Raw genomic sequence first — 21,818 nt, 5'->3', positions numbered from 1 at the left:
GTATTTCATCGGAAGGAAGCACTAAGAATGATTTCATTGTTCTCCAGTTTTGCGCGGTAACCTTGTTAAAGTTGCAATGCTATTTATTGTATTAACAATATCAATCCTACGGCATAGTGTTTCTATACGCTTAGGAAGCTATAAAATCCGAATGAATTGAAGTTTCTGCGTTAGAAGTCGTCTTTTTTAAGGTATCTGTAAATGTTAAATATTAGTCAGGTTTGCAACTAACATTAAAGTCTGATATTGGTGGATGACGACGAAAGTGACCCTTCAAAAAACTGATTTATTACTGGATAGAGCTTAAATGTCTAAGAAACAAGTAAGGGAATATTTTGAACATTAAAACATTAAGAAATAAAACACAGCAATGATTTTTCAAATATTTTGTGCATGTTTTCTCAGTTGTACGAGGATAATGTTTGCCTAAAAAAGGAGTTAAAATACCTAAATCATCTTAAAATGACTAGATAGAGCAATTGCCTGCTTCTTCTTTAGCCCAAAATTTATTTATAATTCCTTTTCTGCTAAGCATTATTTTTAAGAGACAGTTTTTATTATCTTCTTTACAGAATGTTTGGGTAAAGTTGAATTTAATGTTCATATCAGGTACTTTCTGCACTAATTATCTCTAAAGAATGAATTCATCATTCAATATTAGTAGAGTTATTGTCCACTGTAGCATTTTTTAATTCATTTACAGCTAATCGTTACTTTAATTCAGCAGAATTCATTGTAGAGTATAATTTTATAATAAGGTTGAAAATTAAATTCTAGCCAAGAGCTTTAAATGCAATCATGCATTAGGCCACCCCCCCCCCCCCAGTTAAGAGAGAAAAATAATCAGTTCTAGGGCTATAAAATCATTCTTTGATATTTCTGCGTGGTAAAGAAAAAAGTTCTTTTTGATTAAATGAAATATTTAGGAATTGAAACGGTGTGAATCTTTGCGAGTGGATCATCAACCCAGAGGCACTTCGTTAAATTATTCTGATCACTCTTAATTGCTTTTAGAAGCTATTTTTCGCGGTAGAGGATTGCATTTCACGGGAAACGTCTTTCCCAGAAGGAATTAATATATGTGGCCCATTGTACATTTGAATTAAATAAATACATTGAAACCCATCTTCATGCTGGACTTCAGTTACATCACCGTAGGAAAAGTTTTAACGGCTCCACTTAATACCTACTGCACATGGCCATTGCCACATTGAAAAGCGATCGAGTTCAATTATGTTACAGAATAGTTGTAAAAAACCCTTATTTCCTGGTTCAAGCCTCTTTAGTTTCCATTTTTTATCATGTATATGGTTCATTGTAAATTACCTCCACCTTCAATGGGCTGACCAAGAGAACCGAGAGCCTTGCTTGTGTTCAGCGGAGTTCTTGTATCGAAATAGTATTGATCTATTGTTTTGTTGATTTATTTTATTGTAAATCGCTCTGAATATTATTCAAATAAATTATAAATATAGAAGTAAACGTTTAATGGCAATTACTAACGTTCATATTCAAAATTATTAATTCCAATTTCATTCCCATTGATGTACTGTAACTCATACCTCCTCCCCCATGTCCACTGTGTGCGCATGAGGTAATTCATCAAACTTTATTTTGGTAATTCACCAACTTTAGTTTCATTTCAACAAAGCTATTTCTCTTAATATACAGGATAGGGATGTTGGACGGGATGAAGGGAGGAAGAAAGTACTCAGAGATGAAGAGGGACCTGATGTAGAGTAGGACGTTGTGTTTTGCTGGGGGTCAAAAAGTGTTGAATTACCGTTGCGGTTCAACCTGTATGCAGGGGAAATGATTAAAGAGGCATGGGAAGAACTGGAGGTAGGAATGAAAGTGGGCGGGGAATTCGTAAAATAAGTTAGGTTTGCCGATGACCAAGCTTTAGTTTGCCAGTCAGCCAAGGGGTTGCAAGCATTGCTGAGTGAATTGAAAATTCAGTGCGACAGGTATGGGATGAGAATCAATATTAATAAAACAAAGGTTATGCGATTTTCTAGAAAGAAAAAGGCTTAGCTAAACATTAAAATTGTAGGGCAAAAACGAGAGCAGGTAGAACAGTTTACGTATCTCGGTAGTGTTTTGGACCAACACGGTCAAAGTAGTAGGGACGTAAGGAGAAGAATTGCGTCCGGCAAAGAGGCTCACAAGGAGGAGGGAGTTGATGACAGGGACGTTGAGTAAGGATGTTAAGAAAAGACTCGTAAAAACTTTGATATGGAGCGTAGCTATGTACGGCGCGGAAACGTGGTCATTGACGCAGGAGGATAGACGTAGACTGGAGGATTTTGAAATGTGGGTGTGGAGAGTAATGGAGAAGGGGAAATGGACAGAGAAGAAAACAAATGAGAGAGTGCTAGGTATAGTGGGGGAGGAGAGGGGATTGTTGGGAGAAATTATAAAGTGGCAGTAAAAATGTATTCAAAGCACATTGACTGGCAGTGGGATGTTTAAGACTGTGTTCAAGGGGAGATTATCAGGTTAACGAGGTATAAGATAGGGATGTTGGACGGAATGAAGGGAGGAAGGAAGTACACGGAGATAAAGAGTGGCTTGCTGTATAGTAGGATGTTGGGTTGTGCTTTGTTAAGAGAGATAATTTTCTGGTGGTTTTTTCCGTACAAAACCAACCTAAACCGGTAGATTATCTATAATACCATCTGGACTTGTGAGGAGCTTAAAAATGGAGAAAGGTGATGCCGCAAAAAAATTAAACTTCTAAGCTTCGGTAATTGCAGCCCATAAACGCGAGTTTGCGTAGCCCACATTTTTGGTATCGTAAAAGGTGGATATAATTTTCGTCATTGTAATGTGTAAAGGTTAGGTGGAAGAAGAGCTATGTAGTGTCAAACTTGCCCGAATAAAGTAGGTAAATGTATTAATAAATTAATTGATAGATAGCTACTTTTCACAAATATAGAAAGTATTGATTAATCCAATAAACGATATGCCATAAACATCAACATAGGGGAATCGTTATATTTCCTCTAGTATGGCCACTAAATCTATTTACCATGACGCAAATAATTATTTTTTCGCAACATTTAAGAAGATAACGTTCATATGAGTCAATTTCTTAGGATACTTTTAGATTGGTTAATGAAATTTACTTTTAAAAATAAATTTATAGTCTGATTGAAAGCCATGCTATTTTTTTCAAAGTTATTTTACAGAAAAAATGTAAAAATAAGGAGAAAGGCGTAGGGCGATTATGCTATTTCAAATTTTGGAACGGAGAAGACTTACGTTTGCGAACTTCGTAAGAACTCTTCTAGTCAGAAGATTTCATGGCTTTAAATATACCAAAATTTAAATAAGGGAAGAAGACCATCATCATTGATACTGAAGTTATTAAGGAATTAAAAAATATTTTGGCTTGGAAGAATACTATCACTCTAATGGCATCATTCAATCCATGCCTGTTACTTTGTTATTCACAGTTAAAACATCCACTAATTTCTTTTATACGTATATACCTCCGGGTAAACTATTACCCGGGCCTGAGATTTATTAGCTTTCTTCCTCTCGTTTCAATTATCCGAGTAAATATTTAGATCTACCGCCGGTTTGAAAGTTTCTAAAACTACTTGAATAAACCCTAATATTTAATATTTTTTTAAGATCTTGAGATTTTTTAAATATATGTAGCACTTCACACTCATAGTAGTATTTTTAAGGGAAGTGACTGGCAGCTGAGGTCATTCGCGCCATTAGGGATGGATTTTAAAGGAAGGGTGGAGATAAACCCGGCGTCCATATCTGCGAAATATCTATCGTTTCCAGGATTCGAACCCGGACCGGTGGTGAGCTAGTACGTTATCCACCGCATCAATTTTGATCCTCGCTTTACACTAATTACAAGAGCATTGGGATCGTGCGGCGGCTAACGGATTCCCCATCCTCACATCGAGAGCCCTGGCCCTGGTTCAAATCCTGGGGACAACGAATATTTTTCAGTGGTATCCCGATCCCTGCTTGAGGTACTTCGTGGAGATCACTTTGAGTGAGTGCGACGTCCGTCGGATGGGACGTTAAAACGGCGATCCCCTTGGTGCCTTTCGATAAGAGTAGCTAATGCCAACGCCGGGTTTCTCTCCACCCTTCCTCCTTTCCCATCCATCCCTAATGACGCAAACGACCTTAGCTCTCGGTTGCCTACCCTTAAAACTACTACTTATCAGGGCAGAATTTATAAACGGTCTCGTCATCTCGGTATTATAAATTACTGATTCAATCGAAAAAATAAATATTATTCTAACCTTTCTCCGTGAATCAGTGCCCCCCTACGGTATCGCAAAAATAAAATGTATGTAATTACCATTATGGAGATGCTGTGTTTCATTTCTGCGGGATTAAATGGTCAGTGCTTTTAAAGTCTCCATTATAATCCGTGATGCTTACTCGATCTGTTTACACCACAGTAAACACGTGTGCATTGTGGAATTCTCTGCCGATAGCATTGAGTGGGGTCGTTTGAATAAGTGATATTGCAGTGACCTTTTAATAATTTTTCCCAGCAGGATAAAATAATCACCATGCAATTGCGATAGACAAAAAAGCTTTGTCAAGGATAAGACAACGGATCGCTTTGAGGCTAGTTAAGAATAGACTAATGAAAGCCTTGGTATATATACTACAGCGTGATTTTTAAGGCTTTGAAACCTGGTCCTCGAAGCCAGATTATAAGCGTAGACTGGAAGCTTTTGAAATATGAGTGTGGAGAAGGGTGGAAACGATGGAATGGGCGGTAAAGGAAACCAACGAAAAAGTAGAAGTAATAGGCATAGTGGGGCAGGAGAGAGTGGCTGTTGGAAAAAATCTAAAGAAGGCAAGAAAGAAGAACATGGAGCATTTTGATTGGTGAGGGACTGTTGAACTTAACTGTACACGTCGCGTGGAGAGTGTCAGACAATCGGTGTGGGGGAATGAAAAGGTTACCATGAAAACCACTGCTCATCAGGGTAGAAATTATTAACGGTCTAGCCATCTCATTATTCAAAATTACAGATTCAATCGAAAAAATAAATATTTTTCTAACCTCTCTCCGTGAATCAGTGCCCCCCTACGGTTTGAATGAAACACAGCATCTCAATAGTGGTAATTACATACATTTTACTTTTTCAAAACCGTAGGGGGGCACTGATTCACGGAGAAAGGTTAGAATAATATTTTTTTTATATTTATCTAAGGCAAAACGGGTTGAATGGACGGAAGTAGAATGTGTGATTGAAGAGTTAATTGTTGACTAAGGAAGGCTAAGATGTTTAGACGTGCTTAGTGTGTCCATACTAAAACTACCTAAAAAGGCTACTCTACCAAATAGTAATATCCAAATATGTCATAATACTGGAAAACTTACAAAATCAAAATGTTGATTATTTATTATGTGTATTTCTTGTACTAATAGTATGTTTTAGCAGTAATAATGATTTTGAAGTAAATTGGATAGCAATCATTTGATCGTTTTTAATATATTTTATTGCTCTCATTAAGGTACCCCATTACAAGTTGAAATAATATGTATTTTAAGGCATAGTCGTTGATAGTTATAGCCTCTAGGTTTGTGGAATTAAATTCTGCTGTCTTTCCATTTGTTTCGCTCTATTAAATAGTTCCTCTTCTTTGGAAAGGCATTTGCTCGATTAATTTGAAATATTTTCTCTTTGATCGACCTTTTCAAATTTGTGTTGTTCCAGGAGCCTCAAAGGAAACAGGAGATTGTGCACCATTGGTCCAAGTGGCTTTGTAGGACTTCAGAGTTTACGGGACTTGTAAGTATGCCCTTTTAATATCTTCAATTTTATGATTTTCCAACTTTTTGGCATGTCCTGGCAGTTGAAAACAAATAACGATTTTTCGATATTTGTTTTTGAATATATGTTCTCCCATTTTTTTGTTTGGGTGGTTTTGGTTTAATGCCCTATAAAATGTTGGTATTACAGAATACATTTACGATATCTGTAGCGGAATATTTCTACATGTGAGGCCAGGCTCTACGATATTCATTTCTCCGAGTCGGATTAAAATTAAATTTGATAGTTTCCAGCCGAAGAACGTAGCACTTACGATGAATACGCGAACTCGTGCAATCTGGCCGCCATAACGCGGACTATAGCCTCGCCCACTAGTTGCCAGATATCCAATGAGCCGTCTGTGCTTGGCGGATCGTTGAGCTGTGCGTATGGTGCCAGTTATGTTAGATTCTCTTGTCCTTGTTTTTACTGTCGGTCGGAAATGGAAATTGGCGAAATCACGGAGCAACAAATCAACAAGAAGTTTTTGGTGAAGTGCGGTAAAAGTCTTAAAGAAAGTACTGAAATGTTGACAGCTGTTTACGGTGACGAATCTATGAAGAAAACATCCGTTTTCAAGTGGATTAAGCGTTTTAAAGATGGTCGACAAGACGCCACGGATGATGCAAGGCCGGGACAACCTGCAACCACCTGTGTTGACGATAACATAGATCGTGTGCGGTCCCTTTTCCTTACCGTAAGTGCTGAGTTCTATCTTACAGTTCAATTCTCAAGAGTTTAAGTTATCACGTGCGTCGTGTGCGACCAAATTTGACTCAAGGCGATGGATGGATCCTTCGCGATGACAATGCACCTGCACATTCAACATTGATTGTCCGCCAGGTAATATAACAAATTCAATCACCGTCCTTGACCATCCTCCTTATTCGCCAGATCTCGCCCCCTGCGTGTTTTTCCTATTCCCAAAATGCAAAAATGTGATTAGGGGACATCACTGAGAAGATTTGGACGCAATAAAGCAATAAGCGACGAGGAAACTAAAAAGTCTAACTCCCGAGGGCTTCCAAGGGTGCTTTAAAAAGTAGAATATAAGAAGAAATGAGTGCATAGCAACGAATGGAGAGTACTTTGAACAGGGGGACAAAATCGATGTAGACTCAATTTTGCAAAATTAAGTTTAGTATGGCCTCAGTTCGTATATTTATTGAACAGACCTCGTGTATGGAAGTTCATGTTCCCGCAACCTGCAACGAATTAGTGTTGTATGTCTATGTGAATAATTTTTCTGGATTTTAATATGCTAATATGATGTTATATTTTGCCCGAATATATAGACTCATCCTTTGAAAAGTACGCACCTGCATACATTCAATAACTATACAATGAGAAACTTAACACATCGCCTAATATGGCAATTGATTTATATATATTGTAGAGTTCAATGAAAATTAATGAAACATATGTATTTAATCATTACTAAAATGAGTACTTCTAACAAATTTTGTGTTGCTACATCGCCGTAATTTATTTTATAACTCGTCTGCAAAATATTTCCATGTATATAACAAATCATATATTTTAAGAGAGGAAATGAATGTGATGATCAGGGGGGAACTGCAAATACTGAACTAGGCAAAAACGGAAATTTTCAATTTGCTATCTTATTAATTGAATGCTATAAATGATGCCGTGAAATAATGTTAAAATTTTGTATTTGTTTTTTCATCACATTCACATTGATGAACTACATTGTGATTTCCAGCGTCCACAAGCACAGGGCCTCCACCGTTTGGGAAGCTTATTGAAGCTCCATTGAGCATCGCACGCTCCTCTTGCCAGAGAATAGCGTCTTGTGGTGCAGATATACTTAAGTCCTGAGATACCTCTCAGCGTTCCAACACAATTTAAAATCCAAGGCTCAAAAATAAAGCCTCCGGCATCCGTTTAAAAATCCCCGTTCAATTGCAAAGAAATGTATTGATGACAGATCAGGGATGGAATTAGGAGCGTTATATGCTTATGCACTGCGTATATGATCCTTTTTCAAATACAACCAATTCTCCTCTGAGGTTGGCAAAGCCCGAGGTTTCAGGATCACATTTTTCCCCTAATCTCCTTTATAGGCATTCAAATCGGTTAGAGTGAGGGACAAATTTAAAGGAAAACGGTAAGCGTAGTTTCCATTGTATTCTCTGAAGCCAGCTTCCATGAATCGGATGTTTTGAATTCACAAAACTTTAAGCCGAAACACCTAATTCTGTACCCAAGCAATCATCTGAGTTATATTCTCTGTTTTTAAAATCCTCTGTTGTGAGATAAAAATGCTATCGAAAGCGTAACCGGGTCGAAATAAGCTTCACTGCACCCTTATACACTCCAGGTAGCGCGGTAAGATATGGCATTAAATTCTTCAATTTCTGCCACCAAATATCATACCGCACTCACAAATCGTTTCTCGGAGGGTAATGATACCATTTATGTGCATAATAGCCAGATAAACTTTAATTTCAATGTGTGACTGGTGTGTTGGGCAATGCTATGGTTCTGAATACGACAATTTTTTTCCAAATAGTTTCATTTGATCACTTATTTAAAATTTATTACCGATCACGTTGCGAGCCACCACATCATCTTACAGAGGTGAATATGATATAGCACCTTAAAACCTGGTCGATAATATATTGATTAACACTGGAAAAGAAGAAAAGTTCAACTGCATGTTTGGCTAATGATATGTTCCAATTCCACCATATTGTGCCTGAGACTACGTAACTCGTATCAAGATGACCGCGGGAGAGTGGTCAACTGGAATGAATTGAATTATAATTGCCATTAATTTTTGTGCCCAACGGTGAAATTGAGAGAACACAACTCGCGAGGTCCTTTCCTTCCCAAGGTAATCTATTTACGATAGTCTTATACCCTTGATGAATGGATTTGACGCCTTATGGTACCCTTCCTCATCTTTATCACGCCTCTAATGTCCATTACCAAAAACATGGTCAACCTACCTGTTTTCCTTAATAGAATTTCTACATTATGAAAGAAAAAAGGTGTATCTAATTCTCCGTATTGCTCATCTTCGTCCACATATTACCCCACATATCGCCACCAGGGTGTGCTTTGCCACCATCCTTTGATGCATAATTATCCATTTATAAATAAATATAAATATTCATAGGTGTAATTACTCCCAAATGCAAGTCTATCTACGTCATGCCTCAATTGGTGCGTTCGAGTCGTACTACGAATCGGGTCCTTTATGCAATCTCCAAGTCTTACCTGTTCTCTTCGGGGCTTATAGGCGCTACCATCCTATTTCCCCCATATCCCCTTCATGCTGACACTTCCTTAGGTCATAAAATTTATAGTTGTTTGATGTCTAAATTATCAGTCGTGTTTGTTACTTTAGAAGAAGGCATGAGAAGAATTTCTCTGCGGCTTAGAATAAAGAATAAAAAATACTGGTAATACTCACTGATGTCTCGCGTTATGAAGTTCAAAGAATCAATTAAGTCAATCTAAATTCAATTTTCAAACATATATAATCAATATTTATAAACAAAGGTCTTTTTTGCGTGAGCTCTATTCTGAATTATGCCAAATATATGCTTACGCTCCCCAATACCCACAAACCATGACCTGAAATGCCCTTTATTGTGTAAAGGGGATCGTAGCTATCTTTAATCTGTCGTACTTTGAAAGCAATGCCTACGTGCCTCATATAAATTTCAAATTCGTGACTCCCTTCAACAAAGATTGCTCTCGGATGCACAAGATACCTCGCTTGTAAAATATATTGCAGTATATGGATTCTCTTTTCCAAAGAAACTTTGAAATTTTGAGTTCGACTTTGGGTTTTGTATTCGATGAATGAGTATGGTAATTTGAAAACGGCACTAGCTATGCCTTGACTCTGGCGTCTAACAAACAAAATAAAACCTTCCTATCCCAAAGAGTTTAGATATGAGACGGCTAGATACTGAATTGAATCGCATTTTATGATTTCACAAGATCAAAAACTCGTATAAACATTGACTTAAAATTTACTTTTGATGAAATATCATAAGGAATATAAAATCTCAATTTTAGTTCAAATTCCTACTTTAACTCAAATTGCAATAATTTGAAATGAAATTGAAGCCTACTTAAAAATACTACATTAATGATAGTAAACAAAGTTAATGCCGATAGACTCTATAGGATTATGCGTATAATGAAGAAAGCAAAGGAGACAGCAATGGTTAAAGGCAGGCGGGGAAATGGGTGCGGGTGTGGACACATCTCTGCAAAGACCACGATCGACCAGTCGCCGTCACGAAGGGAAGGAATCCTTTTTCGTCAGCGTTTGGAGCCATTGGCTACGTGTCCCTTTTTTAGACTGGGGCAGCATCTTGCAATAGGCAGAAATAAAGCCAAAAGCGATGATAAAATAGAAAACTTTCTCATCAAAGCATGACTTCGTAATATCATTTTGTGAGTTCAGAAATGAATATGTTGATTTACCCGCACGCCTTAGGTCATAATACGTCTGTTGATTCTTCATTTGGTCGACTTTTAGATAGTGTAGTAGATATTCACATAATCGTCATTTTCTGCAATTTATTCTACCACGAAGCTTACCTTGATCTGGGCAGATAAGTAAGCGATGAATGCTTTGGGTTTGCGTATTTCAATTTGCTCGTCATCACACGTTCCCATTGGATGCTCTGAATCGCAAGCGTATCGCATTGGAGCGCACGAAGTGGAAACGGAGCGTCACAAATGGCACCTCCTCTAACGACCTCCATTCCTGAGCAGGAGGAAAACCCCGAGGAAAATATTTGGCCCCTTTCTACCAACTCGCCGATCCCCGCCTTTCACTTTCCTCCCCTCTCTTCCGAGAAGGGCCCCACGCAAAAAAAGGAGAGAGAGAGAGAGAGCTGAGTGGAATGAGAGTTGGCGGGAGCGAGGAGAAAAAATCTCACCTCGATGGATCTTAAAACAAAAGGGTCGATCTCAAAATAAAAAAGAAACTTCGAGATTGATTCAAAGGAGATGGAAGGCGGAAGAAGGCGAGTGGCACAAGAGGTGATATTTCTGGGGGAGGTGGAAGCAATTGTTTTTCGTAAGTTCGACGGTAACATCCCTGAATTAAAATGCACCAGTGGGTGTCTTCGTCTCCCTGATCATAATATTCCACTCAGTGCTTGGGTTGGCTCTCAATTATTTTAATCACTTGAGCCATATGAACTTAAGGATGCGGTAGCTTACTTAATTGGTTATTAAATTATTATTTTTGACGGTATGCAGAAATATAAAAAGTATGGGAAATGCAAATTTCTTTAATATAGATAATATTTCGTTTTGAATGATTCAAAGACCCTTAGAAGGGCCTGAGGGTTGTGAAATACTCCTATTTTACAGGTTCCGTATGAATCTTGTCTTTATCCAGTAGTCGGCCTCTACCAATGTACGAGGTCTGTCCAATAAATACGTGAACTGAGGCCATAAAAACTTTATTTTGCAAAATTTACTCTAGTCCGTGGCGTCTTGTCTTTCTTTCATCTTTTAAATGCTTAATCCACTTGAAAACGTATCTTTTCTTCAGAGCATTATTACCGTAAATAGCTGTCAACATTTCAGTAATTTCTTGATACTTTTACTGCACTTCACCAAAAACTTGATGTTGATTCGTTGCTCTGTGATTTCTTCAATTTTTATTTTCAACGAACAGTAAAATAAAAGGACAACAGAAACTGAAATAACTGGCACCATACGCACAGCTCGACGATCCGCCAAGCACAGATGGCTCATTGGATCTCAGGCAACTAGCGCCACTAGTGGGCAGGGCTATAGCCTGCGTCATGGCTGCCGGATTGCACAAGTTCGCGTATTTATTGCACAGACCACGTAAACACGCCCTTATATACTCATATACGAATAGTATGTGCATGAATATATGTATTTTGTGTATCTTTCTCCTGAAAACGGAGCGTGGCTCAGAAAGCATTATGGTAAGTATGCCGTTTCATTTAATGCATATCTTTTCGCTGTCGTTGTACCTTGTCGCTGTACGGCATGTGCCACTATGGATTTTGACCCGAGGTTCACACCCATGGATTCATTTAATTGTTGAGTAGGACCATAGGTTTCTTCCAATGCAACAATACACTTTTTATATGTATTTTTTTATTTTTATTCTAGAATTTATTTTTCCTGTTGATTGTAGTGAAGACCATTAATACACATCACCAATCAAATATATTGATAAATGGAACATTCAGACACAAAATTGGCGGGTGTGCATTATTAATATATTGGCGGGTGGCATTAATAATGAATTTTGAGGAATAAAAGGGAAATTTTGTGATAGCAACGTAAAAAACATATCTTGGGAAAGTTAGTTGCGAGATGTGCTGTGAAAATCTCTAAGTTAAGAAAAGGTTCAGTCAGTAAGCTTTTTTAAAGGAAAACGAAAAGCGCATTAGATAATCTTCCTCAGCTGTTTTTTAAAGGAAAACGAAAAGCGCATTAGATAATCTTCCTCGGCCGTTCCATTGAGTTACCAGCTGGTTATTCTAAGGCAGCAGATACACAAATGTTAGCACACATAATATAATCTAAGTCAATGGCTGAAATTTCGTAATTTACACATGCTAATATGCAATGAAGGATAGGTTTATTTGAAAATATTTGTGCGGTCAAACCAACCATTCCCGCGGAAGAATATGGATGAATGTGGCGAGGAAGAGAGGAGAATGGGGCAGAGAATGTGAGGGGAACGGTTTGAAGGGCGGTTGGGTGGAGGTTGTTTTCCGACATTGGAGTGCAGATAATAATCCGGGGTAGGAATGGGAAGAGGGCGCCAAAGGAATGTGTTTAATGCAGTGGATGGAGCTCAAGTGTTTGGGAAGCCAAGAACGGCCGAATGCTTGAATAGCCTCACGCTCTACAAAGATGTGGGCGGGAGGAACAAGAGGAGAGGATCATAGTACATATAAGATAACTGAGCAAACATTTTGAGGGAAGATCATTTAGAAACTGTGAGTGAAGCATATGCGCCTCCTGGGGAGAGGGCTGGAAGGAACTCGTTTGTCATTAATTCTTGTAATTTACATGATGGACGTATGTTATCTTCTATGACGAATGAAGACCATGTTGGTATTATTTATTCCGTTACATCTGACTGTTAAACGGGCAATGGAGTGGCCAATGTAAAATGGGAACACTACACACACTTCAATGGATGAAAGAAGTTGATTGGTTTATATGTGGCGTTGGGAATACCTAAAAGCAGGAAGAACAGTTGTTCCGGAGCTAAGGTAGCGCCTGTAGCGACAAAACCTAGTTGATTTTATGTCTCGAGTTTAGAAATTTTGCATGTCTTAGAGAGGCTTTGGTTAGTAATAATAATACCAACATGTCTGGTGGGACGACGAGTTGGAATGTACGCAATTTTGTTAAATTTCTTTGTAATGAATAGTTAATTAAAATAGTATAAAAATAAAACTCGGGCGCTCACTTCAGAGATTACAGTGACAACTATTAGTTGTGTGAAAGCTCAGTTAATTTCAAAGATTGATTTTTTATTGATATACCATAAAGTAAAAACTTTCACGTGACGTAGACACTTCCGTGTTTTTTTTATTGTTGGAAAAACAATAATAATAATAAGTTGGCTTTATTCGGTCGAGATTGAGAGACTGTGCCGGTCTAAACCCTTCTGGCCTTCCCTCGTGCCCTTCTTCCATCAAAACCATCGTCAAATGCATTCAATAAAAATATAATTACATTTGAGCGCTAAATAATGTAAAAAAGAACTAGATAAGGAAATTTGATTTAAAATTGATACATGCATGATTACAAAGAGTGTAGAAAGATATGCACGGTTGTGGGAAAACGTAAGGAATGAGGCTTTAATTCTTGATGAAAAAACCCACAGCTGGAAAACACGGAATGCAGGAAGGGGAGGGTGAAAATCCTGCGAAAAAAACAACAAATAGATAAAACTAATGTAGTAATTTACTAAATTAAAAATAATGCCAACAAAATTAAAAATTAATTTAAAATAAAGCAACAAATGAAAATTAAGAGAAAAAACAGAAGAACTGATTTCCTGTAAATATACACAAGTGGTAAAATTGTTAAAATAAAATTGCAGATTAATAATGCAGAAGTAAGAAGTGTTAAAGAAAAAAACGAAACGAAAAATATTACTACAGTACGATTAAATTAAAATTTAAAACAATATGGCATATCATAGGGTTAAGTGAAGTTGAACACGTCAATAATGACCAACATATACTTTTTAACTGTAATCCATCACCAGAAGTGATATTTTGACAGTAAGATGAAGTGGATATTTCTGACTAATGCGGTATGAGGCGTTTTAATTGCAATTCTGCTGTGATTTTAAGTGTCTTATGTAAGGTTATTTTAAGTGATGTAACTGAATGAGCTTCCCTCAAGGCTGGACTGATTTTTTCCACTCGCGGCAAGCATTTACAGCAAATGATTTATTGTAGATGAACATTCGTTGCTGCAGTTTTTATTCCCCCGTGTAATTGTTTTATGAACCTGGTTTAGTGTTTTGAAATATTCCACCCCAAGTAGTGAAAGGGTATTCGCGTTCAAAATGCCATAGAGTAGAGAGAGTGTATGAAGTAGAATGTGATGCATGGCATTGAAATACCACCTGTAAATCATAATAATGTGCCAATCTTGAGAAGGGGAAGTTGAATTGAGTCGGAAAAGCATTTTTAACGGTGCAGAAAGATGGGGGTAGAATCGAATTTTGAAGGTAATATTCGACGGACACAGTAATACTTATTGGAGGGGAATAACGGAGCGGAGTGATTGCACGGCCAAAACTACTAGTCGTTGGAGTGCTGGTAGGATTCCAGGGAGTATGTGAAAGAAGTACGGGGGTTGGCTGAAAAGTAATGCACACATGCTTGTAGACCACAAACAAAAACAAATAGCATGGTCGGGAAAAAAGTACATTAAAGTACAATTTTTAAGTTTCAAAAACATATATTTATTTTTCAACATAGTCATCGTTAGGGCTAATACATTTATCCCAATGTGTAACAAGTTTTTTCGTTCCGTCACTGAAAAACTCATCCGACTTTTCTCGAAACCAGGACTTGACAGCTGTCTTTACCTCATCGTCCGAAGTGTAATGATGTTTCTCTTGAGTGGAGAAAAAACATTTGAATCGCAAGGCGCAAGATCGGAAGAATAAGGAGGTAGAAGAATCGGTTCAAATTTCAGGTTTCGCAGAGCCTCTCGAGTAGAGCGCGAGTGGACGAGGGTTGCAAGATCATCGGCGCCAGGCTGCTTTTAATACGATAAGCTCAACGAATATGGTTTGCGATATGCTTTCGAGTGACTCGCAGGTGGTTTTGAATCAAATCTTTGACGAATTTGCGATGTTTATCGTCTGTGGCAGTGATCGGACGTCCGCTGCGTGTTTCATAATTAATTATGGTTTTTCCAGGCTCGCAACCACGAAATGTTACTACCCATCGATTTACAGTAGACCTATCAACAGCATCGTCACCATTAACAGCCTTTTAACGACGATGAATTTCAGTAGGAGGCACTTTTCAGCAGTTAAAAATTCGATAGCATCACGCTATTTAACTCGCGTTGACATAGCCCTAGAACACGTTTCCATACTTCCGCTTCTCAAAATACCCTGGATGAGTGTAGGGACCTCAAAAAACCTGCGTCCTGAGTGGGAATGTTACTTCCGCATTTCACCAGCATTTTTTTTGTGGTCTGCGAGCATTTTTGCATTAGGTTACAGCCTACCCTTGTTGATTTGAGGGTCACGCACATGAGGTTGGAAAGGAAAAGGTGAAAAATGAATGAATTCGTTGGAATGCCCTTCTGGTTTTCCCTCATCGTTTGCGGAGAAAATTATTCCTTCGCGAAAACAATGGTCATTAAATTTAGAGGACCGTTGACGGGGAGTTTCTTCGTAAATTCATTAGCTTAGTCGGTGAAGCAGAGAGTGACCAAATGCAAGGCTGGAAATGCTATATTTGAGCATAGCAGGAGGGGCGCTTTAAACTTTTCGCGTTCTAAACGCGAATGATATTATTACTGTTGGGCATTGTCGGAGCTCCTTTAGACACCAAAAGTCCTCGTCCTTTTCAAGTGTGAGAGATTTGTGGGCTGTTGTTCGAGAGAAACGATCAAAAGGTAGAGAGAGAGAGAGAGGGAGACGTGAGTAAAAGGAGGAAGTGATGACTGCGGAAACCATTCATCCCACGCGAAATCGTTCTCCGGAAACGCCCTCCCTCCTTCCGACTCCGCCACCACGATCTGTTTTCCATCGCTTTCATTCGCTCCCTTTTCGCGCGATTTAGAGCGAATTGTTGAGTTGACGGGAAAGGGAAGCTTAAACTACGCCGTTCGAGAGAGGGATGCAGTTCGCGTGAGAGAGAGAGAGAGGGAGCCTTACCTTCGTGGGTGAGCGAACTGACGGAGAGTGGAAAACTTCTCGCGGTGAAGTCGGATCCCCTCTCCCTTAGTCGAAGATCTTTTCTCCCGGAGGTGGATTGAGGAAATGGAGAACGTGGAAATCGAGATGGAATATAGGTGAAGGAGCCAAGAGGAAGACTGCGATATTATCAAATGTGTGCGGCCATCAGCTGCGCATCGTGGTCATAGTTATGTTCAGCACGTACATATGTATAAACATTTCGTTCTTCATCTGGTAGCATGCCTCTGGTATTGCATGACGCTTGAAGAATGCTAATGTTTTGATCTCGTGAGCTAACTCTTTCAACCTCAAACGTTTTCTTTCTCTAATTGTTCGCGTAATGTCAACGTACCTATGAGTATTTTCCCGTGGTGCGATCTTAAATTTATGCTCAAAATTGTGACGCGAAATTGATATTTGAAATTTCAATTTTAGACACAGATGTGGAATGTACGCAAAATGCACACATAATACAGTGCAGTACTCAAACAGTTCAAGAAAAGTTCCCTAAATCCTTTGCTGATTGGTAATAACAGAGCTTTAGAGAATACACCAAAATTATTTTTCTCATGTGTGAGAGGTGAGAGTGGGGATGAACGGCCGTGATAAAACTATCGAATGGAAGGAGTTGGTATTGCTTTTTATTTGTGGATGTGGCAGAGATAATACATATAATATGGATGAATCTGAATATATTTTCCAATCATGTAACATATAATATATATTTTATACATTTAGCGCACTGTACTTTCTCCGCATTGCATTCATACCTTTGAAAAACTATGTATGCATGCACCAGTATTCGCACAAACAATAATTTTTTTATGTCATATATATATATATATATATATATATATATATATATATATATATATATATATATAATGTATAACACTTAGCACTAGTAGACACAGACAAAAACACAGAAACACACAAAAAAGAGACGCACTATTTTTCGAATTTTCGGTGGTCGTTGCCACCTTTATCAGAACTGTATATATATATATATATATATATATATATATATATATATATATATATATTACAGGTTAGGTTAGGTAGGTAATCTACCGGTTAAGGTAGGTTTTTGGATGGACACCGCTACTAAATAAAACATTTTGTGTCTCCTAAAAAAACACAAAATCCAGCATCCTACTCTATATCAGGTCCCTCTTCATCTCTGACTACTTTCTTCCTCCCTTCATCCCGTCCAACATCCCTATCCTGTTCCTTCCCTTTCCTCGTTTGTCTAACATTCTCCCCTCAATCACAGTCTTCAACATCCCACTGCCGGCCAATACCCCCTTCATCCACTTTTCCTGCCTCCATAGGATTTCTCCCAACAAACCCCTCTCTTCGCCCACCATACCAAGTACTTCCTCCTTTGTTTTCTTCTCTGTCCATTTCACCTTCTCCATTCTTCTCCACACCCACATTTCAAAAGCCTCCCATCTACGTCTATCCTCCTGCTTCAATGACCACGTTTCCGCGCCGCACATCGCTACACCCCATATCAAAGTTTTGACGAGTCTTTTCTTAACATCCTTACTCAGCGACCCTCTCATCAACTCACTCCTCCTAGTGAAAGCCTCTTTGCCTAGCGCAATTCTTCTCCATACGTCCCTACTACTTTGACCATGTTGGTCTAAAACACTTCCGAGATACGTAAACTGTTGTACCTGCTCTAGTTTTTGCCCTCCTATTTTAATGTTTAACCTAGCCTTTTTCTCTAGAAAATCGCATAACCTTTGTTTTATTAATATTGATTCTCATCCCATACCTGTCGCACTGAATTTCCAATTCACTCAGCAATGATTGCAGCCCCTTGGCTGACTGACAAACTAAAACTTGGTCATCAGCGAACCTAACTGATTTTACGAATTCCCCGCCCACTTTCATTCCTACCTCGAGTTCTTCCCATGCCTCTTTGATCATTTCTTCTGCGTACAGGTTGAACAGCAATGGTGATAACGGGCAACCCTGCCTTACAACTCTTCCTAACACTGCGCAACCGGACTCCCCGATCCCCACTAGCACCTGCGCAGTCTGAGACATGTACAGGTTGCGGATTTAGCCTCCTTGCCCACAAATCTATTCCTATTTTCTGCAATATACTCATTGGTTTTTCGCAATTCACTCTATCAAACGCTTTTCCAAAATCTATGAAACAAGTAAAACCGTCCTGGTTGTATTTTATATTCCTCTTGATTAATAATCTCATTACTGCAATGGCATCACGCGTACCGCTCTCCTTCCTCAGCCCAAACTGATCATCCCTTAAGTAATCATTTGCTCTACTCTCTATCCTTTTGTTTATGATCCTGAAAACAACTTTAGCTGAGTGGGATATCAAACTTATTGTCCTGTAGCCCTCACATGATGTAGCCTTTACCTTTTTCGGAATAGAAACTAAAACTGATCTCACAAAGTCTTCCGGCCAGATTCCTTCCTAATAAATACTACGAATGAGCCCATATGGCCTCTTTCTCCCGCATTTTCCTAAACATTTCAGTGGTTCCGCGTGATGTTGTTCACCCCCACGGCTTTATTTCCTTTCATCTCCCTTAATGCCCTTTCTATCTAATCGTCGAGTATGCCTGGACCTAAGCTATCTTTTTCTACGTCATGTTCCTTTTCTATGACTAAATTGTTGGTCTTAGTTCTTTACTATACAGTTCTTCTATATATTCCTTTCATCTCTCTTGGATCTTTCCTGTCAACTATTATCTCACCCGCCTTATGTCTAACTGTCACCATAGATCTCCATTTCTTAGTTCCCTATAAAGATTTAACTTTTCTATTTAACTAATTCAGTGCGACAGGTATGGGATGAGAATCAATATTAATAAAACAAAGGTTATGCGATTTTCTGGAAAGAGAAAGGCTAAGCTAAACATTGAAATAGGAGGCCAAAACCTAGAGCTGGTAGAACAGTTTACGTATCTCGGAAGTAAAGGAGATAACTTCAGGCGTCACTTTGTGGAAACGATACACATTGAAAAAGAAACACTTGGTTTTTCCACATAATATTTATTCACGACCTAGGTTTCGACGCTCAGCGTCATCTTCAGGCACCTGAAGCATCTTCGGCACCTGAAGATGACGCTGAGCGTCGAAACCTAGGTCGTGAATAAATATTTTATGTGGAAAAACCAAGTGTTTCTTTTTCAATATCTCGGAAGTGTTTTGGATCAACACGGTCAAAATAGTAGGGACGTATGGAGAAGAATTGCGCTAGGCAAAGAGGCTTTCACAAGGAGGAGGGAGTTGATGAGAGTGTCGCTGAGTAAGGATGTTAAGAAAAGACTCGTCAAAACTTTTACATGGAGCGTAGCAATGTGCGGCCCGGAAACGTGGTCATCGGAGCAGGAGGATAAACGTAGACTGGAGGCTTTTGAAATTTGGGTGTGGCGAAGAATGGAGAAGGTGAAATGGACAGAGATGAAATCAAATGAGGAAGTACTTGTTGTGGTGGGCGAAGAGAGGTTTGCTGGGAGATATCCTATGGAGGCAGGAAAAGTGGATGAAGGGGGTATTGATCGGCAGCGGGATGTTAAAGTCTGTAGTAGAGGGGAGAATGTTAGGCAAACGAGGAATGGGAAGGAACAGGATAGGGATGTTGGACGGGGTGAAGGGAGGAAGAAAGTACTCAGAGATGAAGAGGGACCTGATTTAAAGTAGGATAATGGATTTTGTGTTTTGTTAGGATCCACAAAATATTTATTTAGTAGTCCATCCAAAAACCTACCTTGACCGGTAGATAACCTAATAATATATATATATACATATATATATATATATATATATATATATATATATATATATATATATTTACATTTTTTTGCTGAATTTTAAAAAACTTACTTATTCATATATTGCGGTTTAAAAATGAATTCTTCCTTTTTTTGACTCATAACTGTGTCAATGTTAAAACTCGAGGCGATTTGAGATTTTTCTAAAAAGCTAATCTCATTGAATTAACAGCATTTACAGTTTTAATTCTGCCAGGGGGCCATTACCGATTCACTTCAATTATTTTGTGCATTTAGCGCGCTAGTCCAAGAGCAAAGTCCGTATTATCTGATGGCTGCCATATTTTTTCGCAAAGTCATATTTTTTTCGCCATTTACGCCGAAATGAGCACCCCTAACTTTTACCTTCATCTCTTTTGTGTACTTTCCGGATTCAAAGAAAGGCTATGGTTCTTCTCATTTTATTTTTAATATAAATACTTTTCTTTTAAAGCGTTCTTTCTCAGATTTTCAAGTGCAATTACTCTTACGTTGCAAAAAAAGAGTCTTTTACAAAAACTGTTTTTGAATACATGGGAAAAACCTTTAAGCCAAAGATTACTCTTTTATAAACTGGGATTGGTCTTGTGAAGGCTCTACTTTCAACAAAATAAATGAAATCCTGACTGAAATCTTTGAGGTTTCTTGCCGTATAATATTCCATTCCATTTTCCTTCTTTGACGATTTTATAGTATGACGAAAAGGGTTTAGCGGCAGAGTGTGATGACACTATCCCATAGGCTTCTGAAACCATGACGTAGCCAACATTTTCATTATTACCGATTTCTTCTGCTCTTCGTCATCACAAATATTCTACGTTAACTACCATTTAAAATAATCCAAAACTAATTGTTGAACATGATGATATTTATGGATTAATCTACGAATTAAATTTGTAAAAATAAAATTTGCAATATACTATACTTCTTGTCTGCAAAATTAACGTACTAGAGTGGAGCTTAAAGTGAATATTGTAAAATATTTTTAAAAATAAGTTCATATTTCTCTTTGAGCTATATCAAAGAATCGATGCACATTTAATTCCAGGGTTGCTAACAAAATCGTTAATTACACTAGCACTGTCTTGAAGTCACACAACTTTTTCATTTTACCAACAAATGTCAGTTACGGACGGGAATGAATAAGGAAGGAGCATTTCAATGCAACAATTTCAGAGTGTAAAAATCATTCGCCTTGACTGGGATTCGAACCCAGATCCCTCAATATCCGGTCGAGTGCTTTAGCCACTTAAGCTCCCGAGGCGTCCTCTTAACCTCTGAAATTTTGGGGCTTTTAAAGGAACAAGATGTTGTGACGAAATACCGTACATACAATGTCACAGGCATTCGTGGTCGTGCGCGAGGCGCCACAGTCCACGAGGTTAAAGCCAACTTTAAACACTTATGGTGTTTTCACTTTGACAAATTCCAAAGAAACTGCGGGAGATGCCGCAACAGTAACTTTTAACGGAGTCATCCGCTAATGTGCATTTCAATGCAACAATTTCAGAGTGTAAAAATCATTCGCCTTGACTGATTTTCCTAATTTTCAGAGTTTAAGAGGACGCCTCGGTAGCTCAAGTGGCAAAAGCACTCGACCGGATATTGAGGGATCTGGGTTCGAATCCCAGTCAAGGCGAATGATTTTTACACTCTGAAATTGTTGCATTGTATTGCACATTAGCGGATGACTCCGTTAAAAGTTACTGTTGCGGCATCTCCCGCAGTTTCTTAGGAAGGAGCATATTTATGAGTAATGTTCTTTTTATCAGGCAATAATAT

The 21,818-nt window shown here is 38.4% G+C and overlaps 1 protein-coding gene across 1 annotated transcript in view; it reads left to right on the top strand.

Moving 5' to 3' along the window:
• LOC139695781 (lutropin-choriogonadotropic hormone receptor-like) overlaps positions 1 to 21,818 on the top strand; it is a 484,244-nt gene that overhangs the window by 370,134 nt on the left and 92,292 nt on the right. Inside the window, exon 8 of the mRNA XM_071594568.1 lies at positions 5,715 to 5,789. Within this exon, the coding sequence (XP_071450669.1) occupies positions 5,715 to 5,789 (75 nt within the window). The remainder of the gene's footprint in view (positions 1 to 5,714; positions 5,790 to 21,818) is intronic.

The sequence above is a fragment of the Hetaerina americana genome, unplaced genomic scaffold, assembly GCF_022747635.1.
Source record: "Hetaerina americana unplaced genomic scaffold, ioHetAmer1.1.p SCAF_63, whole genome shotgun sequence".
Lineage (NCBI taxonomy): Eukaryota > Metazoa > Arthropoda > Insecta > Odonata > Calopterygidae > Hetaerina > Hetaerina americana.
This window is presented reverse-complemented; position numbering and strand designations above follow the sequence as displayed.